Raw genomic sequence first — 22376 nt, forward strand, 5'->3', positions numbered from 1 at the left:
ACAAAACTTAAGGCAGAAAGACCCACGAACAAACAACAAATGAAGACAGCAAAGTAAAGGCCTGGCAAAGCATCACAAAGGAGGAAACCCAGTGTTTGGTGATGTCCATGCGTTCCAGACTTCAAGCAGTAATTGCCTGCAAAGGATTCTCGACAAAGTATTAAAATATTAAAAATGAACATTTTATTTATGATTGTGTTCATTTGTCCAATTACATTTGAGCCCCTAAAATAAGGGGACTGTGTATGAAAATGGTTGCAATTCCTAACCGTTTCATACGATATTTTTGTTCAACCCCTTGAATTAAAGCTGAACGTCTGCACTTCTACTGCATCTCGGTTGTTTCATTTCAAATCCATTGTGGTGGTGAACAGAGCCAAAGTTATGAAAATTGTGTCAGTGTCCAATTATGTCTGGACTTGTGTGTGTGTGTGTGTATATCTATATCTATATATATATATATATATATATATATTGTGACATAGTCCAAAGATGTTAGGCAGCTTTCTGCCCCATTTTAGAGCAGAAAGTGCAGGAATAGTTAATGATCCGTTCCACAGCTTCCCATTAACTCAGGCAGCTGGATGGAAAATCCAGACCACAGATTACAATGGCTCTAGTTCTCCCTCACCTGCTCTTCTAATCACATGCACAGGTATTTAGAGCAGGGAGGTTTTGCATTTCACTCTCTCTCCTTAGAGCCTGGAGGCTGGGGGTATCGCTGCTCCCCTGTTTCCAGTTTCGGGGTTGACGGCCCCTCCAAGTATCACAGTACCAGAGGATATGCCTGGACACGGGACCGAGTTCCCACCACGAACAGATAAGACCAAACAAATGTTTACTGCTGTTGCTAAAAGACTGTGCTGTATCTAAGTGACCCTAAATGAGAGGGCATTGTTTTAAGCTGGGGAACCAGGTTAGTTGGCCAGCAGCTGTTAGAGAGACTGATTCTATGTGTAGTTAGATCCCTGAAAGGGATAGGATTTTGTTTATATAATTTGGTTTCTTTTTACTTGAAATAACAGTGTGGGAAATACTGTAACAATGAAATGAGTGAACTGCTGAATGAAAGTATCTGAGTACCTCTAACCCAGCGGTGCGCAAACTGGGGGGCGCGCCCCCCTGGGGGGGCGCAAGATTGTTTAGGGGGGGCGCAGGAAGCAGCGGCGATTTTGCCAGGAGCAGAGGGGAAAAAAGCCGTCTGCAGCTGCAATTTTTCTTTTGGCCATTAGGTGGCGCTGTGCTGCGCTGTGCTACAGTACACAGCAGCATCTCGTTGCTTCCTGCTTCCTGCGTGTGTGACATGGGGAGAGGGGGTGAGTGAGACTGGGACATGGGGGGGGGGGGGGGTGAGTGAGACTGGGACATGGGGGGGGGGGTGAGTGAGACTGGGACATGGGGGGGGGGTGAGTGAGACTGGGACATGGGGGGGGGTGAGTGAGACTGGGACATGGGGGGGGGGTGAGTGAGACTGGGACATGGGGGGGGGGGGGTGAGTGAGACTGGGACATGGGGGGGGAGTGAGACTGGGACATGGGGGGGGGAGTGAGACTGGGACATGGGGGGGGATTGAGACTGGGACATGGGGGGGGGGGGTGAGTGAGACTGGGACATGGGGGGGGTGAGACTGGGACATGGGGGGGGTGAGACTGGGACATGGGGGGGGTGAGACTGGGACATGGGGGGGGGGGTGAGACTGGGACATGGGGGGGGTGAGACTGGGACATGGGGGAGTGAGACTGGGACATGGGGGAGTGAGACTGGGACATGGGGGAGTGAGACTGGGACATGGGGGGGGTGAGACTGGGACATGGGGGGGAGTGAGACTGGGACATGGGGGGGAGTGAGACTGGCACATGGGGGGGGAGTGAGACTGGCACATGGGGGGGGAGTGAGACTGGCACATGGGGGGGGAGTGAGACTGGCACATGGGGGGGGAGTGAGACTGGCACATGGGGGGGGAGTGAGACTGGGACATGGGGGGGGGAGTGAGACTGGGACATGGGGGGGGAGTGAGACTGGGACATGGGGGGACGACTGGGACATGGGGGGGGAGTGAGACTGGGACATGGGGGGGGTGAGACTGGGACATGGGGGGGAGTGAGACTGGCACATGGGGGGGGAGTGAGACTGGCACATGGGGGGGGAGTGAGACTGGCACATGGGGGGGGAGTGAGACTGGCACATGGGGGGGGACTGGGACATGGGGGAGTGAGACTGGGACATGGGGGGGGAGTGAGACTGGGACATGGGGGGGTGGGAGAGTGAGACTGGGACATGGGGGAGTGAGTGTGAGACTGGGACATGGGGGAGTGAGTGTGAGACTGGGACATGGGGGAGTGAGTGTGAGACTGAGGCATGGGGAGGGTGTGAGTGACATGAGGGGGGTGAGAGTGTGAGATGGGGAGGGGGGTGAGAGTGAGTGTGACATGGGGAGGGGGGGTGAAAGAGCTGGATGGGGATGAGAGAGACATTGGTGGGAGGGAGGGAGACACTGGCAGGAGGGAGAGAGACACACAATGGCTGGAGGGAGAGTGTGAGAGAGACACCGGGTGGAGGGAGAAACAATAGCTGGTTGGAGAGTGCAAGAGAGACACTGGGGGGAGGGAGAGGCAATGGCTGGAAGGAGAGTGAGAGACAATGGAGGGAGGGGGACACTAGGGAGAGGGAGAAAGAGAGAGAGACACACAGGGGGAGGGAAAGAGAGTGGGGGGAGACACTGAGGGGAGGGATAGAGAGGGACTGGAGGGGGAGTGAGAAATACAGGGAGTTGGAGAGACTGGAAGAGGAGTGTGAGACTGGAAGAGGGGAGAGAGTGAGAGACAATGGGGGGAGGGAGAGAGTGAGAGACAATGGGGGGAGGGAGAAAGAGACACACACTGGGGGGAGGGAAAGAGAGTGGGGGGGGGAGGGGGAGACACTGAGGGGAGGAATAGAAAGGGACTGGAGGGGGAGTGAGAAATACAGGGAGAGACTGGAAGAGGTTAGAGAGGTCCTGAGGTGTTCTAATGTGGCGGGAAGAGAGAGATTAATAATACAGCAGAAATGGGAACGCTATTAGACAAATATTATAATATTTATTTTTAAGTTATGTAATTTGTGCTATAAATACTTTTTTTGTAGACGCGTGGCGGGGGCGTTACAAAGCTGGTTCGCCCTCAATGGCTGAACCAGCTCACGTGCGCTGACGTCATGTGATTTTGATTACATCAGGCAGGGGGGGCCCGAGAAATTTCATGGATGAAAAGGGGGGCTCGGCATAAAAAGTTTGCTCACCCCTGCTCTAACCTACACATGTTAAAGCTGCAGTACCTTACTTGGATGAAAATAAAGCAGGCAGAAGCCTGAGTTAAGCAGCTTAATACTTTGCATGATCCTGTTTTTGTATTAAATAACCCTAGAAGACTGTGTCGGGAAGAACCCAGACAGACGTCAGCACTACAAAAGAGGGGCGTTTGTCACAATATATATATATATATATATATATATATATATATATATATATATATATATATATCTCAAAGCCACATTAGAACCAACCTATTAAGCTATTTATTATTAGAACAAAATCAGATAAGTATGCCCAGTGTTTGAAGTGAGGAGGGATGCCTACCCACACTCGGGGGCCATCCCGCTGCCTTTTAGCGTACCTTAAACCTTCCAGGTACTTTTACATTTGTTTGAAGCGGCAAACGGCCTACAAATGGGGCATATCCTACAGTCCAACCATGCGTGCACTGACCGTTCCCATCCTAATGAGAAGGAAGCGGTCAAGAATATCGGCTTCATGATTGACAAATCTATCACTATTGGATTTCCCAGCTTTACGCACAGGAATAGTGGTTTTGTGGCAGGTGGGGATTAAATCAGTGCCTGTGGTTAAAGCAGCAATAATACTTTTCAACTTTTTTCCTTAGGCCAAGCTCATGGTTGTGGCGTGGGTGTGTGCGCCCTCCTCCAGCCCCAGCGATGTGTGTGCTAGCTGCAGGAGATTTGTGGGGGGGGGGGGGTGGCGAACGCGTCACAGAGCTGGTTCGCCCTCATTGGCTGAACCAGCTCACGTGACGCTGATGTCATGCGACTGCAGCGCAAACTTTCAAATTGAGGTATCGGCAAAATGTTGCAGCGCCGCAGGCACTTGAGGCACTACCGTAGACAGTCAGGCAAGAGTCCCGGAAGTGCGCGCGTAGCGCCACCGTGAGCTCGCCCATATAGTTATATCTAAAGCATGTGACAATGTATACATCTACATTCTTACCCAAGCTGGCAATCGTTTGGTGTTCCTGTTATAAATCTGTCAAAAGCCTGATTGTGTGCCTAACATAATGTATTCTTCAGGCTGAGTCCATGGTGACAAAGCGGGTGCTTTCCCTGGCCTTGGTTAGCGCGCCGTCCGGGGGCGTGTCGGGGGGGGGCCAGTGACGTCACGAAGCTGGTTCGCCCTCATTGGGCGAACCGCTCACGCGACCGGCCCTGCGCTCCCGTGAGCGCGAATCTAAAATTTTCCTAAGACCTACGCTTCCGCACGCTTGCGGAAGCGTGCACGAGCCCCTGCTAAAGCTGCTCTCATTGCGGCTGCAGGGGCTCACTGGTAAGTGAGAGCGCGCCTCAGCACGGGGCGCTGACCATGCCCGAGACCTCAGTCATTGTAACTCAGCAGCTACAATGTATCCTTTTATTACTAAGGTAACTATTGTTACAGTTAATTGCTCAAACTGCTGGGAACATTTGCAACAAAATATCCCAAACTGAAAAGTGTTGCAAAGATCTTGCACTGCTTGGGAGGTGGGTTAAAACCTGCTATAGAAATCAAAGGATGCTTTAAAACGCATTAAAAAAAAAAAAACACTGTTTGCTAACACTACAGAACTGACTTATTTTAAATGAAAAAACATAAGATTTCACGTTTTGCTGCTTTAAACCATCCTACTTATTTCTCTCAGTTCAAGCACTGAGTATTCCTATGTAGCAACACATTTTACCTCAATGTTTAACAAGAAGCCAATATGTAAAAAAAATATAAAAAAATTCATAACTATTGTGGTAAATTAAATAATGTGTCAAATTAATAACCACCTTTTATAGATGTTAGAATAACAGATTGAAACATAATACGTATAGTGTGCTTATAATAAACTACGACACATTACAACAATAACTATTGAGAAACAAGGGACTTTAGCAAAGTTGGGTATATAACATTTAATATACCTAACTTTGCCGATTTGCCTGCCACTTTTCTAATCTCTAAGATTTGTATTCATTTGGTACATTATTTAATTTACTAGGCCTAGTTGTGAAATTGATCCATTGAACCAGTAGCTTTTTTAAAGATAGTGGTCTTGTGGTAAAGTGTGTTGCTACTGGACATAGGTATTCTTATTTGTAGTTCATGATTTTGGTTCTAATTTGTCTTAACTATAGTGTGTGTGTGTGTGTGTGTGTGTGTGTGTATATATACACTCACATTCACATGTCTCAGACAGGTCTGCAACCCTGCCTTTCAACTATTATCACCTAGCATACAGTGCTCCCACTGCAGCAAAGGATTCTGGGAAATGGCATGCAAATGAGCACACTGTGTCACCTTTTGCCTGGAATATCCATTCACATGGAGCCCATATAAGCAAATATATATATATATATATATATATATATATATATATATATATATATATATATATATACACACACTCCTAGTGAATGTATTTGTTCTTCATGATATTTATTGTCTATTATGTTAGTTAACTAATTATTTACTTTTCTGTTGTATGTTTGTTTAGTTAGCCTATTTCTGGTTTGCAAATTAATATTTCACGTATTTTGTATACAGAAACGTTGAGGTAGTAAAGACACATTTATTGTACCATTGTGGTATGCTTTATTATTTCTTTACCCTTCTACATAGTACAGTTTAGTACGTTAGCAGTTGCACCCGTTCCAGTCTTTTGTATTATTACTGTTTAGTGTGCCCTGACTCCTTTACTATATGTATATGTGTGTGTATGTGTATATACAGTATATATTTATCTATATCTCCCATGCTTCTGTAGACTAATCTTGGTAATGATTATATCTGTATATATCTTTTAATATTTTCATCTTTTTACGTATTTCTCTGTTCCTTTCCAGGTGGAGGGTTAGCCATTGGAACGCTTCTTCTGATTGGTCAGTATTAACAGTATGCGTCACAAACATTTTTTTTCAAGGCGTTTTCTCAACCACTCGTCCATAAACGAGCATATACGTTCTGCACTTTTCTGTACCATTCCCTCAAAGTATCTCTGGCCTGATCCTGAGAGATGTCATTCAGTGCGTGGCATTATGTATGTTTCCATGGAATGGGTTGTTTGCAAATATTTTTCTGCTGCTATTTAGATCACTTTATTCCTTAGTGGCTTTTTAAATTGGGACTTGCTCAAATCTCAATATAGAAAAAGCATTGTACCATTGCTTCATATTGCACTATATTAAATTTTAATGAACCTCTGCTGACCGTAAGCGTACTCTGTCTGTGCCGTGCTGTCACATTTCTAGTTTAGTGTTATTCTAGTTTATAACTACATTTAATTTGTTTTAAATGATTTACAACTTCAGACATTGGTGCATTTTAGTTTACTCGGTCCAAAGAACGCGTCATGTGAGATTACAAAACTGTATTTCTGTTATAGACATACTTGAAATCCTAAAATATATTTTTGGGTTGTGACAAGTCTTTTGTCAATTGTTAAATTGCAATGACGTTGTCATAGTTCAAACATGTGCTGATTCACACTACTGGGCTTGGTGGACAATTGTCTGACAAGGTATTGACAACTAGTAATGTCCTAGTGGCAACATGGTTCATTTTAAAATGATGTACACTATATGTAATTAGCTTGTTATTAATGTACAGCTCTACAAGTACAGTATACACTTGCTTATTTTTATCCTAATCGCATATTCTTTTGCAGAATTCTTCAGATAGGTTTGAGCCCACAACTAGTCGATCCAAAATATAAATTTTTGTTCAAATTACCTGTATGTTAACTTTTTCATTCCATTCATCATGGATTCATCCAGTTAAGTATCTTGTCCCATAACTGCCATCTTCTGCAAATTCACCCAGAAACTTCCAGTATTGGGGACAGGATACAGAGTTAGGACCACCTAGTCAGACGTTTGGCATTCTGCTACTGCTCTGTTAGAAAGAGCTATCTCCATCCTGAGAGAGGAGTATTTATAAAAGTGTCATTAATATTACTAGAAGTGATTTTCATCATTGATTTTCTCTTAACAAGCTCTCTAGAGTTTCATTGTCATCTCAATCTTCCTATTCTTTCCTTTTTTATTATATTTCTTTAGTGGGTAATTTTAAAGGTTGGGTACAAGAGCTGGAAACCCAAGACTAGCAGGTCCTGTCTTAATCATTTGGAGTCAGGTGGTTACCCTACATGTATCCACTTCAGAAGCGAATTAAAGTTGGGCACATTAAATGATGTCATTGAATGGAAGGAACTAGCAAAATGTGGAATGTAGGGGCAATGGTAACATCCAGTTTCAAGGGTAATTCCATGCTTAAAATGTGCAGAAATATTCAATAAATCGTCCCTTTAAATATTCTCTTCATGTGTCTGAAATAAAGCGTTTGCAGAAATATATATGCTTGCATGAATAAGTGATTTATTTCCTGGTGATTTGCTGATGCTGCAGTTGATTTGCTAACCTCACACTTGTAACATATGATCCATTTTTGCATTTAAAATGTTTATGTGTAAAAAATGCAAAACATACATTATATGTTCACGGCCTTTCGTTTAAAAACACATCCCAAGCATCAATATTATTTTCTAACTCCACACTGCTCGCTCCTGATTTCAGTTATTGCTTCTGCTTCCAAGACATTGAGCATTAAAAGCATTTTGGAAATTAACACTAAATGAGCTAAACATGTCTTTATTATTAAAAGGCCTTCAAACGATCTTCTGAAACGGTTCTAAACTGTAATGACATTTGTTTTTATGATTTCTTGTTTCATCGAAGTGACGTGGCATATGGGTCATTTAATCAAGATTACAAACTGAACTCCGTCCAAAACGTTGCTTTTGCAGGAAGATGCACTTATAGTAGCACCGTCCGTGCTGCAGGGCACATTTCTTGCTCTGATGGCGGTTTAGCGGTGGAAGAACAGCACCTTATTTTTCAACTTTATGTCTTAAACATGTTTTTTATGTAATCCTAAACCCTTTGGTGCTAAATGAAAGAAACGCATTGCTTTGTTTTTCTATTTGTGATTAGGATTGGGACACTTCAGTGGACATACGTCTTTATAATTCAGTGTGTTGGAAACTAATCATATTCTTCAACACAGGTTATAGCAACGGTGACATTTATATTATTTGAGATGGTACAAATGAAAGAAGGACCACTTGGCTGATATTTTTGCTCTTCTGATGTTTCAACATGTAGCTTTGTTATTGTAATTAGATTTATAACTGTGATCATGTTAAATATTATGGGGAAATAAATGAGTGAAGTCATGTCATGAGATGAGCCCAGATAAACTGGCATATGCTGTAGAATTAGGGTTGTCAGTTGTAAAGTGCTTTGGGAATTCTTACAGCATTATACACCGCGTACTGTACAAGGAGGGATTCTCCTTATAATGCTCTTAAACAAGAATAAATTGCATTACTCTAAGATTAACTCCTTTTACAAATTAAATGCTCATCTTCATTATTTGACACACATTATCCTGGTTAATTTAACCACGTAATAGTAGATTCTGAGTATTAAACTGTTTATTTTAATTGTTATGGGTCTCTGGAGATGCAGTAATACGGTAGGTTAGTGAATGATTATGGAAAACAGTCATGAACGTATATTTCCTCCTGTTTTTCAAGTCTTTGTAATAGTGCTTGATTTGGCAGTACTCTGAAATAAGGTTTCCAAGCCGGCTGTAATTGGCATTGTTATGGCAACTGCATATATCCTACATGTATACACAAAGTGTCATGTTTAGAAAGGTGTTGTCGTTATAAGGATCACCTTAATAAGAGCACCCATTATTTTATATGTAAATTTTAAAATGTTTAACTGGTTGGACATTTTGCAAATCTGTATGGCCTAGGTCAGGAACGCTCAACTGCATATGTCCTCAAGACCCCCCCATCTCCCCCCCCCCCCATATCCCAGGTTTTAAGGAAATCCCTGCTTCAGCACAGGTGGCTCAATCAGTCCCAGCTTCAGCACAGGTGGCTCAGTCTTCGACTGCGCCACTGATTGAGCCACCTGTGCTGGAGCTGGGCTATCCTTAAAACCTGACCTGGTGGGGGTTTGGGGGGGGCGGTGGGGAGTTGAGCGCCCCCTGGCTTCGGTCGCTCATCTCCATTCAGGGTTTGTGAGGTTATTCTGTAGAAGGGAGACAAGTATTTGTTTTTGTTTTTTTTCAGCAGTTAAGATCAGGTGAAAGAAATGTTACAACATGCGTGACAGGCCTACACTTGTTCAAACCAAACCATGAAAACGGCTTCAGCTATTTTAATTAGCTGACACGATTTCCTCTAGGTATGTAATTTAACCTGACTGTTTGGGGTTCTCTTCACTTGTCAATATAATTGACTTTATCACCTTTTATAAGTTTAGAAGGGTAATCTCCGCTGAGATACAAAACAGTGATTTGCCAAATGTAATTATACAAAAGGCAAGTTGTCAGAATTCACCTTCCTGCTGGAATGGCTCGATGCCAAATTCAGTAAGATATATGTTTGCCAAATTGTGTTGTCGTGTGCATATTAAATGCAACTGACACAGGTTGAAATCCCCAAGCCTTGTGGCCATAGACATGTAAAATAACTCTCTGTGGAATTTAAGGTACTTAACATAGATTAGCTACCTGGGTGTAGCAAAGGGCAGGCAAGACATTAACAGTAGTGTTCTGTTTCGTGTACAATACACAGTTGTCAACGTCCAGGGCTCCGAATGAGCGACATTTGAGGGCTCTGTACCAAAAGGGGACACTGTAATAGGAGGATGCTGACGTCTTAGAACGAGGCTGCATTGACGTCAGAGAGCTCTCCTGCTAAATATCTTTCTAATCAGCGCGACTCACTCAAGGTCGGAATTCACAGGCCTGTGCATTCAGCAGGAACGGCTCTTTTTATTGGCTCATACATGGTCACTCATGGTTTCTCTCGTTCGTGTGTGTGCGCATATATACACATACAATCTGCGTCAGAGGACTGCATTAAACCGAAGAGCAATGCATTGCTGGCCTGTGATGTTAAATATGAAATACTATTTTTGTATTGTTTTAGAAAAATAGATATATTTATTCTCCAATGCACTACTTATAACTTACCTGTTGGGTAACATAGATACCAGCGGTGGGCAACTTCAGTCCTCAAAGGCTACCAACAGGTCAGGTTTTTAGGATATCCCTGCTTCAGCACAGGTGGCTCAATTTTTATTTGGATATTTAATAATACTTTTTTTGTCAATGATAACTGTGCACTATGTACATTACATTACTAAATTCAATGACTGTTTTGTCGAATTTGAAATATAATGAAGAATTCATCTGTGGATTTGAGTAAAGAGTTTTTTAAAGACGTTCCTAAAAAACAGCTTGGTTAGGTGATCCGTACTTGACTCTGCAGAGACTCAGCCAAAGTTGCTGATAAGCTGCAGGGATGCTCTCTGCTTGTCTGCGGTACAAGCCAGAGGTAAGATGCCATTATGGATGCAAGAGGAATAGACTAAGAGAAAAAAACTGTTCCAGAATGGCAGCTAAATATAGAGATGTGTGGTCTTGCGTTGGTAGCCTGCGGCACTGTCTGCGCAGCACAGGCTTAAATGCCAGTACTGCCACTGCAGGCAGTGCCGTGAAGGAGGTGAATCTAAAAGTGCGGGGAGGAAACTGAAAGACGTGCATAATTTGGGACACTTTGTATTTCTATCATTTCTAATGTAAACCAGAACTGCGCAAACATATGCTGCCTGCCACAGCGCACTCGCAGGATGTCACTTCCAAGTTATAGACCGCGGTAAGGTAGAGCGCCAAGCTCACATCGCAAACAGCCGACGTTTCTCCACGTTCAAAGCACTCACCCAAGTAACATGCCTTCTATAACGCTTATGTTTAACATGCGTATATTCTGGAATCTAAAGCCTGACAATTAGATTGTAAGCTCTTCGGGGCAGGGACTCCTTTTCCTAAATGTCACTTTTATGTCTGAAGAGCTTTTTCCCATTATGTGTTATCTGTATTATTTGTTATTTATATGATTATCACGTGTATTACTGCTGTGAAGCGCTATGTATATTAATGGTGCTATATAAATAGATATACATACATACTCTGGCACCGGAGCTAATATCTATACCAATCTTATCATGTATGTGTAGCAGAGTGTTCAAAGCTGAACTGATTCCCATGATCCAGTGATCAGGACAAAGCTATAAAGCAACAGAAAATACATTAATAATACCACCCATTTTTAATATTATTGTGCAGCTTTTGCCCTTCAAATGAATGGTTTGAGGAAATCACCCAGTATTCACTAAATATGAAAACATTTGCATAAAAAGACAACCTTATTGTGAAATGTTATACCGTTGTTGTTTTTGAAGATGCCGATCATTTATTTGTAGATCAGTTTGTTTGTTCCCTCCAGCACCGACGGGGTTAACACAGTGGTCAGGATATCCCTGCTTCAGCACAGGCGGCTCATTCAGTCCCTGCTTCAGCACAGGCAGCTCAGAGGCTCAGTCTTTGATTGAGCCGCCTGTGCTGAAGCTGAGATTAACCTTGAAAACCTGACCTGTTGGGGGGCGGGAGGCTTGAGTACTGGAGTTGAGCACCCCTGGGTTAACACCAAGCCATTCCCTTTTTAATTAGGAATACTTGTCACCCCTTTGCCCATTTCTTTCTCACCCCCTTTACCGTTTCATTGCTGTGATAGGTTCCTTACCATGGCTGCATTTCTGCGGCTTTGAATGCCAACGTGCTATTGAAGGCAAGATACATTATAAAGTATCAGAGAAGGCCCCATATGTGTGCACTTTAGATCTTTTGAAAACAACAAAAGTTTAGTGACCTAGAAATGAATCAATAAAAAGCTATTCTCTATGTGACAAATTGAAGAACTGAGGGATTCTTGCTGATGCGTTGACTTCAACAATCCAAGACGCATTGTTTTGTAAAGCTTTCTGTGTGCACATCTAATCCTTTTGAGTACAGATGGGGGGGGGGGGGGGGGCTGTGAGGTGTATTTGTATTTCGATTGCTGTCTGATAGTTTGCTCAGACTCCTGGATGGAAATAACATGAAGGTTTCCAGGAAGGACGCCCCACTGTTCGGCATCATTATTTATTTATTTTTACACACTTTTTTTTTTTGGCATTTGTAAACCGGCAATTTCATAGCAAAAATATGAGCAGCCGGTTATAATCCAATTTTCTCTATTAAACGATCAGATTTGCGTGCGTCGTTAGTAAAGATGCTGATTGCTTTGCAGTTTGCCTTGGGGTTTGGTACATTTTGAGTGCATGAGTCCGTGCATTGCTCGGAGCAACAGAAACCATTCAAACCGCATGCCAAGGAGTCTCTGTCCTGAGGAGGAGATCATCCCGGCATTGTGGCTGATAATCACCTTGCATAATGTCGCTGTTGTTAAAATGTGGTAATTAAGGTTTCAGAAGTGTTGCTACAGAAAGGAAAAAAAAGTCGCTGCTCTCAGGAGGCCAAGTGTGAACTGCATTACGCTAAAACAAGATACTGTTTAATAGGGTGTCATAGCTTTGTCTTGAACATCATTCCTAAGAATGTATGTGTCAGACGGAAGAGCTCACGAACCTGCTGAAAGTTGTTTGCAAAAATGTTACCCCTAAAGGCCTGCTCGTTTATTATGCGGCTCCCGCACGGTCTCCCGTGGGCCTCTGCACCTTCACCCCCCCTCCCCCCCCACCCACCGGGGTCAGGCTCACTCCGACGGTTAATAATAAGTCGCAGTGTCATCGGTAGACGACGTTGCGACTTTCTGCCGGTGACCGCTCTGGCCATGTTTGTAGTACGGCCATGGAAAGTGGGGGGGAAAATGACGACGACTACAGGTTGAGATGAATTCCGTAGCACCCCCTTCTCCTTCCTCTTGTTTACTAGAATAAATCGAGTTAATAGACACCCTTTTTTTTTTTTTGTAAATTTTTCATAAATACTGGACATGTCTCTAAAAATCAACTCTTGGTAGTAATAGAAACGGCACAGACTGTGAGAGCAGCCGGCAGGGAATGTCTGAGAGGCTCATGGATCCACCGCTAATGTCTTTGAAGACCACAGCTTGAGAGATGCTGTGGTAGAATTGGGGTGGCGGGGGGGGAGAGAGCACAAATCCCTTAGGCATACTAAAGGGTTACACACCCACACACCCTCCATGCTGACATCCCTGGTCACCATGCATACAGAGGGAGTGACTTCTTTCCTGCTGAGTTACTCTATACCAGGCCTGCACAACTCCAGTCCTCGAGGGCCGCAAACAGGCCAGGTTTTCAGTATATCCCTACCTCTGCACAGCTGGCTCAATATGACTGAGCCACTAATTGAACCTGGCCTGTTTGCGGCCCTGCCCTCGAGGACTGGAGTTGTGCAGGCCTGCTCTATACCATGTGATGGGACAGGGGCAGGGACAGGGACAGGGGCATTACCTGCTTGTGCACACACAGTTAACTCCTTACCTGACATAGTAGTTCTTTTTGGGGCTACATCTACAAAGATCTGAATAGATGGAATAGAAGTAGATGTTGAAAACTCTGTTTTGGCCAGCGGGTATCAATGGATGGGAACATTGTGAATAAAATCAATAGGAGAGTCAACATGGGGTGGATCGCATTTTGGATGAAGCGAAACAATCTTACAGGAGAAGAAAAACAAAACCGGCGGATTACAAGTTCAGTAGGATATAGGAAGTCCAAAATGATATCATTAAAGTCCCCACAAAGTCCTCTGTAGCAAAAACGGTGAAAGAATTGCTGTGCAGCTCCCACCGTGCGTGAAGAGTTATGTGGAGAAAAAACAAACAAACAAGATTATGGTGCAGTATGTCAGACTAATATAACTGACAAGATGACCCAAAACACTAATGACAAAACAAGACAGACAATAGCAAGGCTAATAATGATAAAAAGCTAATTTATTAAAACAACATAAATGAAGGGTTCCAGTAGACTGGAAAATCGCCAGGTCCAGATATTGTAAAATTGGGACCCTACTCACAAGATGTCAAATTGTAACAGGCAATGGAGATAAACGCCGTGCTGCTCGTCCACTGCAGTGGTAACCGAAGCGCCTTCCTGTGATTCCCCTGCCTCTGATGGATGCCGCGTCACTATGGGGCGGGACCTCCAGGCGGATGTCACGTAACTGGAAGGCGGGACTTCCTGGAACGGCGGTTTTTTCAACTGCAAGCCTGGATCAACTACACGTCTTCCTTCACCAACAGACAGCTCTAAAAGAACTTCCCTTACAGGAGAACTTTCCACTGTGTTAAAACAATGTATGGATGTGAAACCTAAACCCTAAATGTGAATATAATTCAGAAGGTTCAGACAGCTCAAATAAATATGTAGAGATGCATGCTAGAAGAGACAGGAACTAGAATGAATGGGTTCACAAGGGTGAAGAAGTTAAAATGAGAGTGGGTTGGTCACCTTGCAAGAAGAAATAACCATAGTTGGACAAAGATGCTACTCCAATGGATCCTAAGGGATATCAAAATACAAAGATGACGACAAAAATGAAGATGGGAGGATGAAATTAGGAAAGTTGTTGGAGCACGGTGGAGAAGAAGCTATAACTGCAGTACCTGGGGGAAATATGTGCGTGAGAGGCAGGTTCGTTTGGCTGCAACTACAAAGAGTGCTGTGTGGGGAAAGGTTTTACCCGCAGCTGTAGGAAAGGTGACAGCCACAAGCTGCCATAGCAGCACAATATTGTATAATCTTTCCTTCACTCCCATACTTTTTTCCCCCTCCGATCTAGCTGCTGGTGTACCTCAAAGCTCTGGAACTTCTTGGCTTCTCTCTTAGTGCTCTTCCCCTCTGGTGACACCATTAATTTGGCTGCAAGTATCACCTATAAGCAGATGACACTGTATCTTTCCACACTGAACCTCACGTCTGCAGTACAGTCCAATGTCTCAAACAGTCTTACAGCAATCTCATTCTGGGTGGCAGCTAGAAGTCTTAAAAAGTCAATAAGTGAAAGACTGAGCTGCTTAGCCTAAATTGCTCACCATTTACCACTCCTCACAGTCCTTAACACTACACTCCATCTAGTTCTCCTATCCCGCTGTTTAGGTGTCATATTTGACTCTTCTTTCAGTCGCCTCTCACCTTTACTACTTTTACTAAATTTTACCGCTTCTTTCCCCGTAACACAGAACCTATTCTCTCTTTCTCTACTACCACTGATTAAATGATCACTTGTGAGCACATTAACGTCTGACCGATCTGCAGCCCTGCCTTTTCCCATTATCGATCTTCTACTACTACTACTAAAATGTTAATGCATGCCCACATTCTCTCCCGGCGGGACTACTGCAACCTTACTCCCTGGCTGCAGCTTCCTACCCTTCAATCTACAAGGATGACCTCACTCTTCTTGATCAGTCTCTGCTTCTTTCCTCCTTAAAACTCTTTGGGCTCCCTATTAAACTTTTGTAGCTTAATCGTGGTCCCCTATATTCCAGGGACCCCCTTGGTACCTGTGGTGCTTGCACAGGGCGAGCGTATTTTCCTGGTGGCCACAAACTGGCCACTGGATCAGACTTGCTCTTGCGATGATGTTTCGACTTTCTATTAATGACCCGGCAGCCACTATATCTAGTTATTTGTGTCAAACACTAACACAGGAAAGTACACATGTCTCAGGAACTGGGGGTTCCCCGGAGGTCAGGGGTCCTTGATTCAGCCAGTGGTTCAGATGTGATGGAAATTTTTTTTTTTTGTTGCGGGTGGGGGTGGGGGAAGATAGGTGCTCCTGAATGACCAACGTACTACACTTATACACACCCTGACCATGCTATAAAAGTATTTTTGTGCGCACGCACACACATTTAGGTTAAGAGGACCACTGCTCTTCCCCCAAGGCTCGGGGAAGCTATACGCTTGCCCCCAGCATTTCCTGGCCGAAAGGGAATGCCAAGGTGGCTCCATCTATATGTGTATCTATACACAACAGTATATATGCACACATACTTATATGTAGTATCTTTAGGATGTTTAGCTAATTTATAAAGCATAAATAATTTGAATACTTAACTAAATTCTCACTTTCCTGACACTTGAAATTGGAGTCATTGTATGCAAGGTTTTACTAATGTGAAAAAGCAGAGATATTCGATAGTTTTTTCTTCTCTCGTAACACCTCTTCCTGTTAAATGTATATTACATTTTACACATATAATTGCATTTAGAAAAAGATATGTGTGCGCCACTTTCAGCATACATTAATTTTGTTGACTGTAGCTTGGCAAACATTGTCGCTGTGAATTGTTCTGTTACATTGCAGTAAAGGGCATGAGACGATGATCCTAGAGCAAAAGTACATTTTTGGTGTGTTTTGAACCATCAACTAGAGTTTGTGGGCACTTTGGGTGTCTGTTTTTTGTCCGTGTTCTCTCTCCACAGATCAAAAGCCTTAGCCGATTCTGATGACCTTTTGAGGGTACCTTTTCTGCCACCCTAACTTAGTGTCAGGTAGTGCTCACCACAAACGAGGCGGGACCACGGTGCTGAGGTGGGAAAGGATATAACGCCACCCACAGCCACGAGGGCACGTCTTGAGAGTAGAATGGTCTGGGTGTCCGGGCCGGGGCAGGAGAGGTACGGATAGTAGTGGGTACTGTTAGCCAAGTCCGGGGTTAGAGAGAGAGACGTAGTCATATTACCGTAAGCCAAGATCGGGAGCGGAGGGAGCGGAGTAGTCGTATTGCCGTATGCCAAGGTCGGGATGCCAGAGGTGCCGAGAGGTCGATTGCCATATGCCAAGGTCGGGATGCCCCAGAGGTGCGGAGAGGTCGAGGGAAAGGAAGCCGGTTCGGTACACAAGGATAAGACTGCAAGACAAGACAGGACTAGGGAGGCAGAGAGTGATGAGAACTGGTTCTATCCTCAGCCGACGAGTCAGTGAAACCGCAGGGTATATATAGGTGAGAGGAACCAATGGCAGGGTAGCAATGTGGGGGTGTGTGGATGGGCCAGGCTGTGACAGGGATAGGTCCAGAAGGGCACCCAGGGGAGGAGCTATAGAGCCCAGTAGTAAGCCCGCATTTGATTGCAGCATTAGGTTGGTGTAGTGTGCCTTTAAGAGGCTGGGGCGCCTCCGTGTGGCCGCGCCTGCGAGCGCGTGGCCGGGTGCGCGCCCGGAGCCGGCACTACAAGGGGCACGCCGGCCTGCGCGCGTGTGCCTATGTGTAGCGGCGATCGGCGTCCTGGAGGGAGGCTGGTTGCGAGGCGCGGGAGGACCCGGCGGAGTAGCAGGTGAGTGGGGAGCGCGCCGAGGGCGGCGTGACTCCCCGGTTGTTACACTTAGATCTGCCAGAAGTTTCTTCTGTTTTTTTTTTTAAGTGATTAAAAAAAAACAATTAAAACTGTACATCTCATCCACCTGATTCTTGATACAAAACGTTAAATGTATTATTCTTGCAACTCGTACTACAGTTTTTTTTATTCTTTTACATATTTTCAGACAATGTGCTTGAACAGTTTCAAAGAAATGCCATTTTTAAAATGAAAATAAATTGGTAACCAAGGTGACACACACTGCAACAACAACCTGGAGATTTACTTTGACATCTTGGTGGCCGAGATAACTATTCACCGCACAGTAGTTTTTGGATTTGGTTTTCCACGGTGTTCACGGCAGTATAGCTGTTCCTACGTCACGGCCTTCTTGGGAATGTGTTTTTGTTTGTCTGAAAGTTGAAAAACAAAACAAACTGGGCGACGTTGTTGCCAGTGGAATCTCCGCGTATTGTATTGTATGTCTTTATTTATATAGCGCCATTAATGTACATAGCGCTTCACAGTAGTAATACATGTGGTAATCAAATAAATTACAGATAATATAAATAACAGATCACGGGATTAAGTGCTTTAGACATAAAAGTAACATTAAGGAAGAGGAGTCCCTGCCCCGAGGAGCTTACAGTCTAATTGGTAGGTAGGTAGAACGTACAGAGACAGTAGGAGGGCGTTCTGGTAAGTGCGTCTGCAGGGAGCCAAGCTATTTATAGGCGCGCATAATACCGCGCAATAGTGTGAGAATTAAATTGGCCAGAAGCTACTGGTCCTTCTAGGCCCCCCCCTTCTAGCCTCTTGATGGTACAGTAGCACTAAGAAGCCTATATTGGGTTTGTACGAACGTGAAAGCAGTCGGTCATGCATCCATAACAGTGAGCTGTGCATGAGTAAATCAACTGATGTTGGTTTCTCTGAGAACAAGGTACATGCCTCCGTCTGACTGATGCCAGCATTGCAGCTGTGTGTTCGAAAAAGAATGAAGGATGAAAAAAAAAAGCAAAAATAAATGGCGACGAATAAGTGTGTTTTGAAAGCATTGCTGCTGTAGGGGCTGCTAGACATTGCGGCTGTAAACATTGCTGCTGTAGGCAGACATTGCTGCTGTAGGAGCCGGCAGACATTGCTGCTGTAGGAGCTGGCAGACATTGCGGCTGTATACATTGCTGCTGTAGGAGCCGGCAGACATTGAGGCTGTAGGAGCCGGCAGACATTGCGGCTGTAGGAGCCGGCAGACATTGCGACTGTATACATTGCTGCTGTAGGAGCCGGCAGACATTGCGGCTGTAGGAGCCGGCAGACATTGCTGCTGTAGGAGCCGGCAGACATTGCGGCTGTAGGAGCCGGCAGACATTGCGGCTGTATACATTGCTGCTGTAGGAACCGGCAGACATTGCGGCTGTAGGAGCCGGCAGACATTGCGGCTGTAGGAGCCGGCAGACATTGCGGCTGTAGGAACCGGCAGACATTGCGGCTGTAGAAGCCGGCAGACATTGCGGCTGTAGGAGCTGGCAGACATTGCGGCTGTAGGAGCCGGCAGACATTGCAGCTGTATTCATTGCTGCTGTAGGAGCCGGCAGACATTGCGGCTGTAGGAGCCGGCAGACTTTGCTGCTGTAGGAGCCGGCAGACATTGCGGCTGTAGGAGCCGGCAGACATTGCGGCTGTATACATTGCTGCTGTAGGAACCGGCAGACATTGCGGCTGTAGGAGCCGGCAGACATTGCGGCTGTAGGAACCGGCAGACATTGCGGCTGTAGGAGCCGGCAGACATTGTGGCTGTAGGAGCCGGCAGACATTGCGGCTGTAGGAGCCGGCGGACATTGCGGCTGTATACATTGCGGCTGTAGGAGCCGGCAGACATTGCGGCTGTAGGGGCTGCTAGACATTGCGGCTGTAAGAGCCGGCAATCATTGCTGCTGCAGGAGCCGGCAGACATTGCGGCTGTAGGAGCCGGCAGACATTGCGGCTGTAAGAGCCGGCAGACATTGCTGCTGTAGGAGTCGGCAGACATTGCGGCTGTAGGAGCCAGCAGACATTGCTGCTGTAGGAGCCGGCAGACATTGCGGCTGTAAGAGCCGGCAGACATTGCTGCTGTAGGAGCCGGCAGACATTGCGGCTGTAAGAGCCGGCAGACATTGCTGCTGTAGGAGCCGGCAGACATTGCTGCTGTAGGAGCCGGCAGACATTGCTGCTGTAGGAGCCGGCAGACATTGCTGCTGTAGGAGCCGGCAGACATTGCTGCTGTAGGAGCTGGCAGACATTGCGGCTGTAGGAGCCGGCAGACATTGCTGCTGTAGGAGCCGGCAGACATTGCTGCTGTAGGAGCCGGCAGACATTGCTGCTGTAGGAGCCGGCAGACATTGCTGCTGTAGGAGCCGGCAGACATTGCGGCTGTAGGAGCCGGCAGACATTGCTGCTGTAGGAGCCGGCAGACATTGCTGCTGTAGGAGCCGGCAGACATTGCGGCTGTATACATTGCGGCTGTAGGAGCCGGCAGACATTGCGGCTGTATACATTGCGGCTGTAGGAGCCAGCAGACATTGCGGCTGTAAGAGCCGGCAGACATTGCGGCTGTAGGAGCCGGCAGACATTGCAGAAATCTCCCAGGGCACAGGGCAGCTGACATTCAGGGCCAGATGCACAAAGCTGCATTAAGTCAGGGCTCATAACGTCATGTTATCAAAGTCAGTAACAGGCGTTATGTTCCCTGAGGTTACCGCCAATCCACAAAGATAATTACATGCAAAAACAACCATCTCATTAGCATGGACGTAACGGCATGATATGTTACAAGAGAGGAGAGAAGATATTTCTAGATATTTTATTAGAGATATTTATAAGATATTTTACTAGAGTCCCAATCTTAAGTATAGCTCTATATGGGGCCGAGGACAGCTGGACAGGTGTCCCGGGCCCTGTGGACACCTGTAGGTCGGGCCCCGGCTCTCCCTCAGCTGCAGGCTTCATCCTCATTTTGTGTTGCACGGCGAGCTTCCAACGCTGGCGGTGCGCTACGGGCCTCTGACGGCAGCGCGCCGGATGTCAGCTGGGTCTCAGCTTCCGGTGCGCGCTGACTTTGGAAGTTCGGCGAGTGAGGTAGAGGGCTGCAGCTGATGGAGAGCGGGGCCTGGCCGTGACCGGCAGCCTGGCCAGAGGTCGGGGCCAACTTGCAGCGCTGGCCGCCGGACCCCCCGCAGCCACGGGGCCCAGCCTGACCCCCCGCAGCCACGGGGCCCAGCCTGACCCCCCGCAGCCACGGGGCCCAGCCTGACCATCCCCAAGATAAGTATATTTTTATGTATGTATGGGAAGGGGGGAGTGGGGGTCTTTTTTTATATGTATTGGGGGAGTGGGGGTCTTTTTTTATATGTATTGGGGGAGTGGGGGTCTTTTATATGTATTGGGGGAGTGGGGGTCTTTTATATGTATTGGGGGAGTGGGGGTCTTTTATATGTATTGGGGGAGTGGGGGTCTTTTATATGTATTGGGGGAGTGGGGGTCTTTTATATGTATCGGGGGAGTGGGGGTCTTTCATATGTATCGGGGAGAGTGTGGTTATTTTTTGTATGTGTCATGTGGGAGTTGGGGTCTTTTTTATATGTATTGGGGGGGAGTGGGAGTCTGGACGGAGCTGACGCCACCTTTAGGTATGACTTAAGTCAGCGTTGCGCAAACTGGGGGACGCAAGGTTTTTTTTTGGGGGGGGGGGGGTTCGCGGGCAGTTGCAGAGGTCCCGCCCTCTCCCCCCAGGTATTTAAATGCCGGGGGGATCGCTCGAGGCCTCTGCAACCTCTGCTTACCGAGGTTCAGCCGGCTCCAGGATGCGTTACCATGGCAACGCGGTGTCATGTGACGTGGCGTCAAATGATGCAGCAGGTCACACGACCCCGCGGCAAGGAGGGGGGGCACACCAAGGAGGAGAGCAGACACCGGGTGGTGCAGCAAAAAAAAGTTTGCTCACCCCTTACTTAAGTAATGCATCGTTAAATGCCTGCGTTAAATATAATGCAGCTATGTGCATAGGCGCAGTTACAGGGAACACCTCATTTGCACAATCGTCCGGTATAGAGAACAAAAGGGCGTGTTACTCCTGAAAACGGCCCTAAACGCGGCGTTCATGCCGGAATCTAAGAAGATTGAGGAATCTGGGCCGGCGTCTCTGCAGCCACGCGGTCACTAGTTCTCAGACTTGCATGATTACGGCGGTCCTGCTGCTGACCAGAACAGATGTTACCCGCGGGAGCAATCCGATAAATAAATGGCATAAAAGGGGCATGTCGGGCTTAAAAAAGAAATAAAAGGCAGAAGGGAATTTTGCTTTGATAGAAATAAAATATTTCAATGTGGTGGGTTTATTTTTGGGCGTGGATTATGCAACATTTTAATATTCTTGGGATTACAAAAATAATAAAACCGCTTTATTTTCACAGAGGAAGACACGTACAGCACGTATTCCCATTTGCTTCTCAAGTATTTCCTTGCTGAAGGAGTGGTTAATGGACATGAAGTGTTTGTGGCTTCTGCTAACGAGGATCCCACCGATATTCTACAGGTACAATGAACGTTTTTTAATTCTGCGTAATGTTTTACTGCTGGTGATATTGCAACAGTCCTTTTTAACCCCTTTGAGTGCCGGGCAGCGGCACCGAATGCCGCGGACCCCTCCCGCACCCGTGACCGATTCGTCACCGATGCTAGAACTGACGAGTCGTCTTCTATTCCTCTTCCTGTAAGATCTCCCCTATATAAGCAAGCAATTGGTTTATGACGTAGCTACTACATCATGGCGTGACGGACCCCTTGACACGATGGCTAAG

General features: G+C 46.0%; 1 protein-coding gene across 3 annotated transcripts in view; it reads left to right on the plus strand.

Moving 5' to 3' along the window:
* The window catches only part of ELP4 (elongator acetyltransferase complex subunit 4), a 319054-nt gene that overhangs the window by 4072 nt on the left and 292606 nt on the right, over positions 1–22376 (plus strand). For all 3 annotated transcript variants that reach the window (XM_075567333.1, XM_075567332.1, XM_075567331.1), the window contains exons 2-3: positions 6133–6168; positions 21990–22111. In XM_075567333.1, coding sequence (XP_075423448.1) covers positions 6133–6168; positions 21990–22111 — 158 coding nt within the window. The remainder of the gene's footprint in view (positions 1–6132; positions 6169–21989; positions 22112–22376) is intronic.

The sequence above is a fragment of the Ascaphus truei genome, chromosome 12 (genome assembly GCF_040206685.1).
Source record: "Ascaphus truei isolate aAscTru1 chromosome 12, aAscTru1.hap1, whole genome shotgun sequence".
Lineage (NCBI taxonomy): Eukaryota > Metazoa > Chordata > Amphibia > Anura > Ascaphidae > Ascaphus > Ascaphus truei.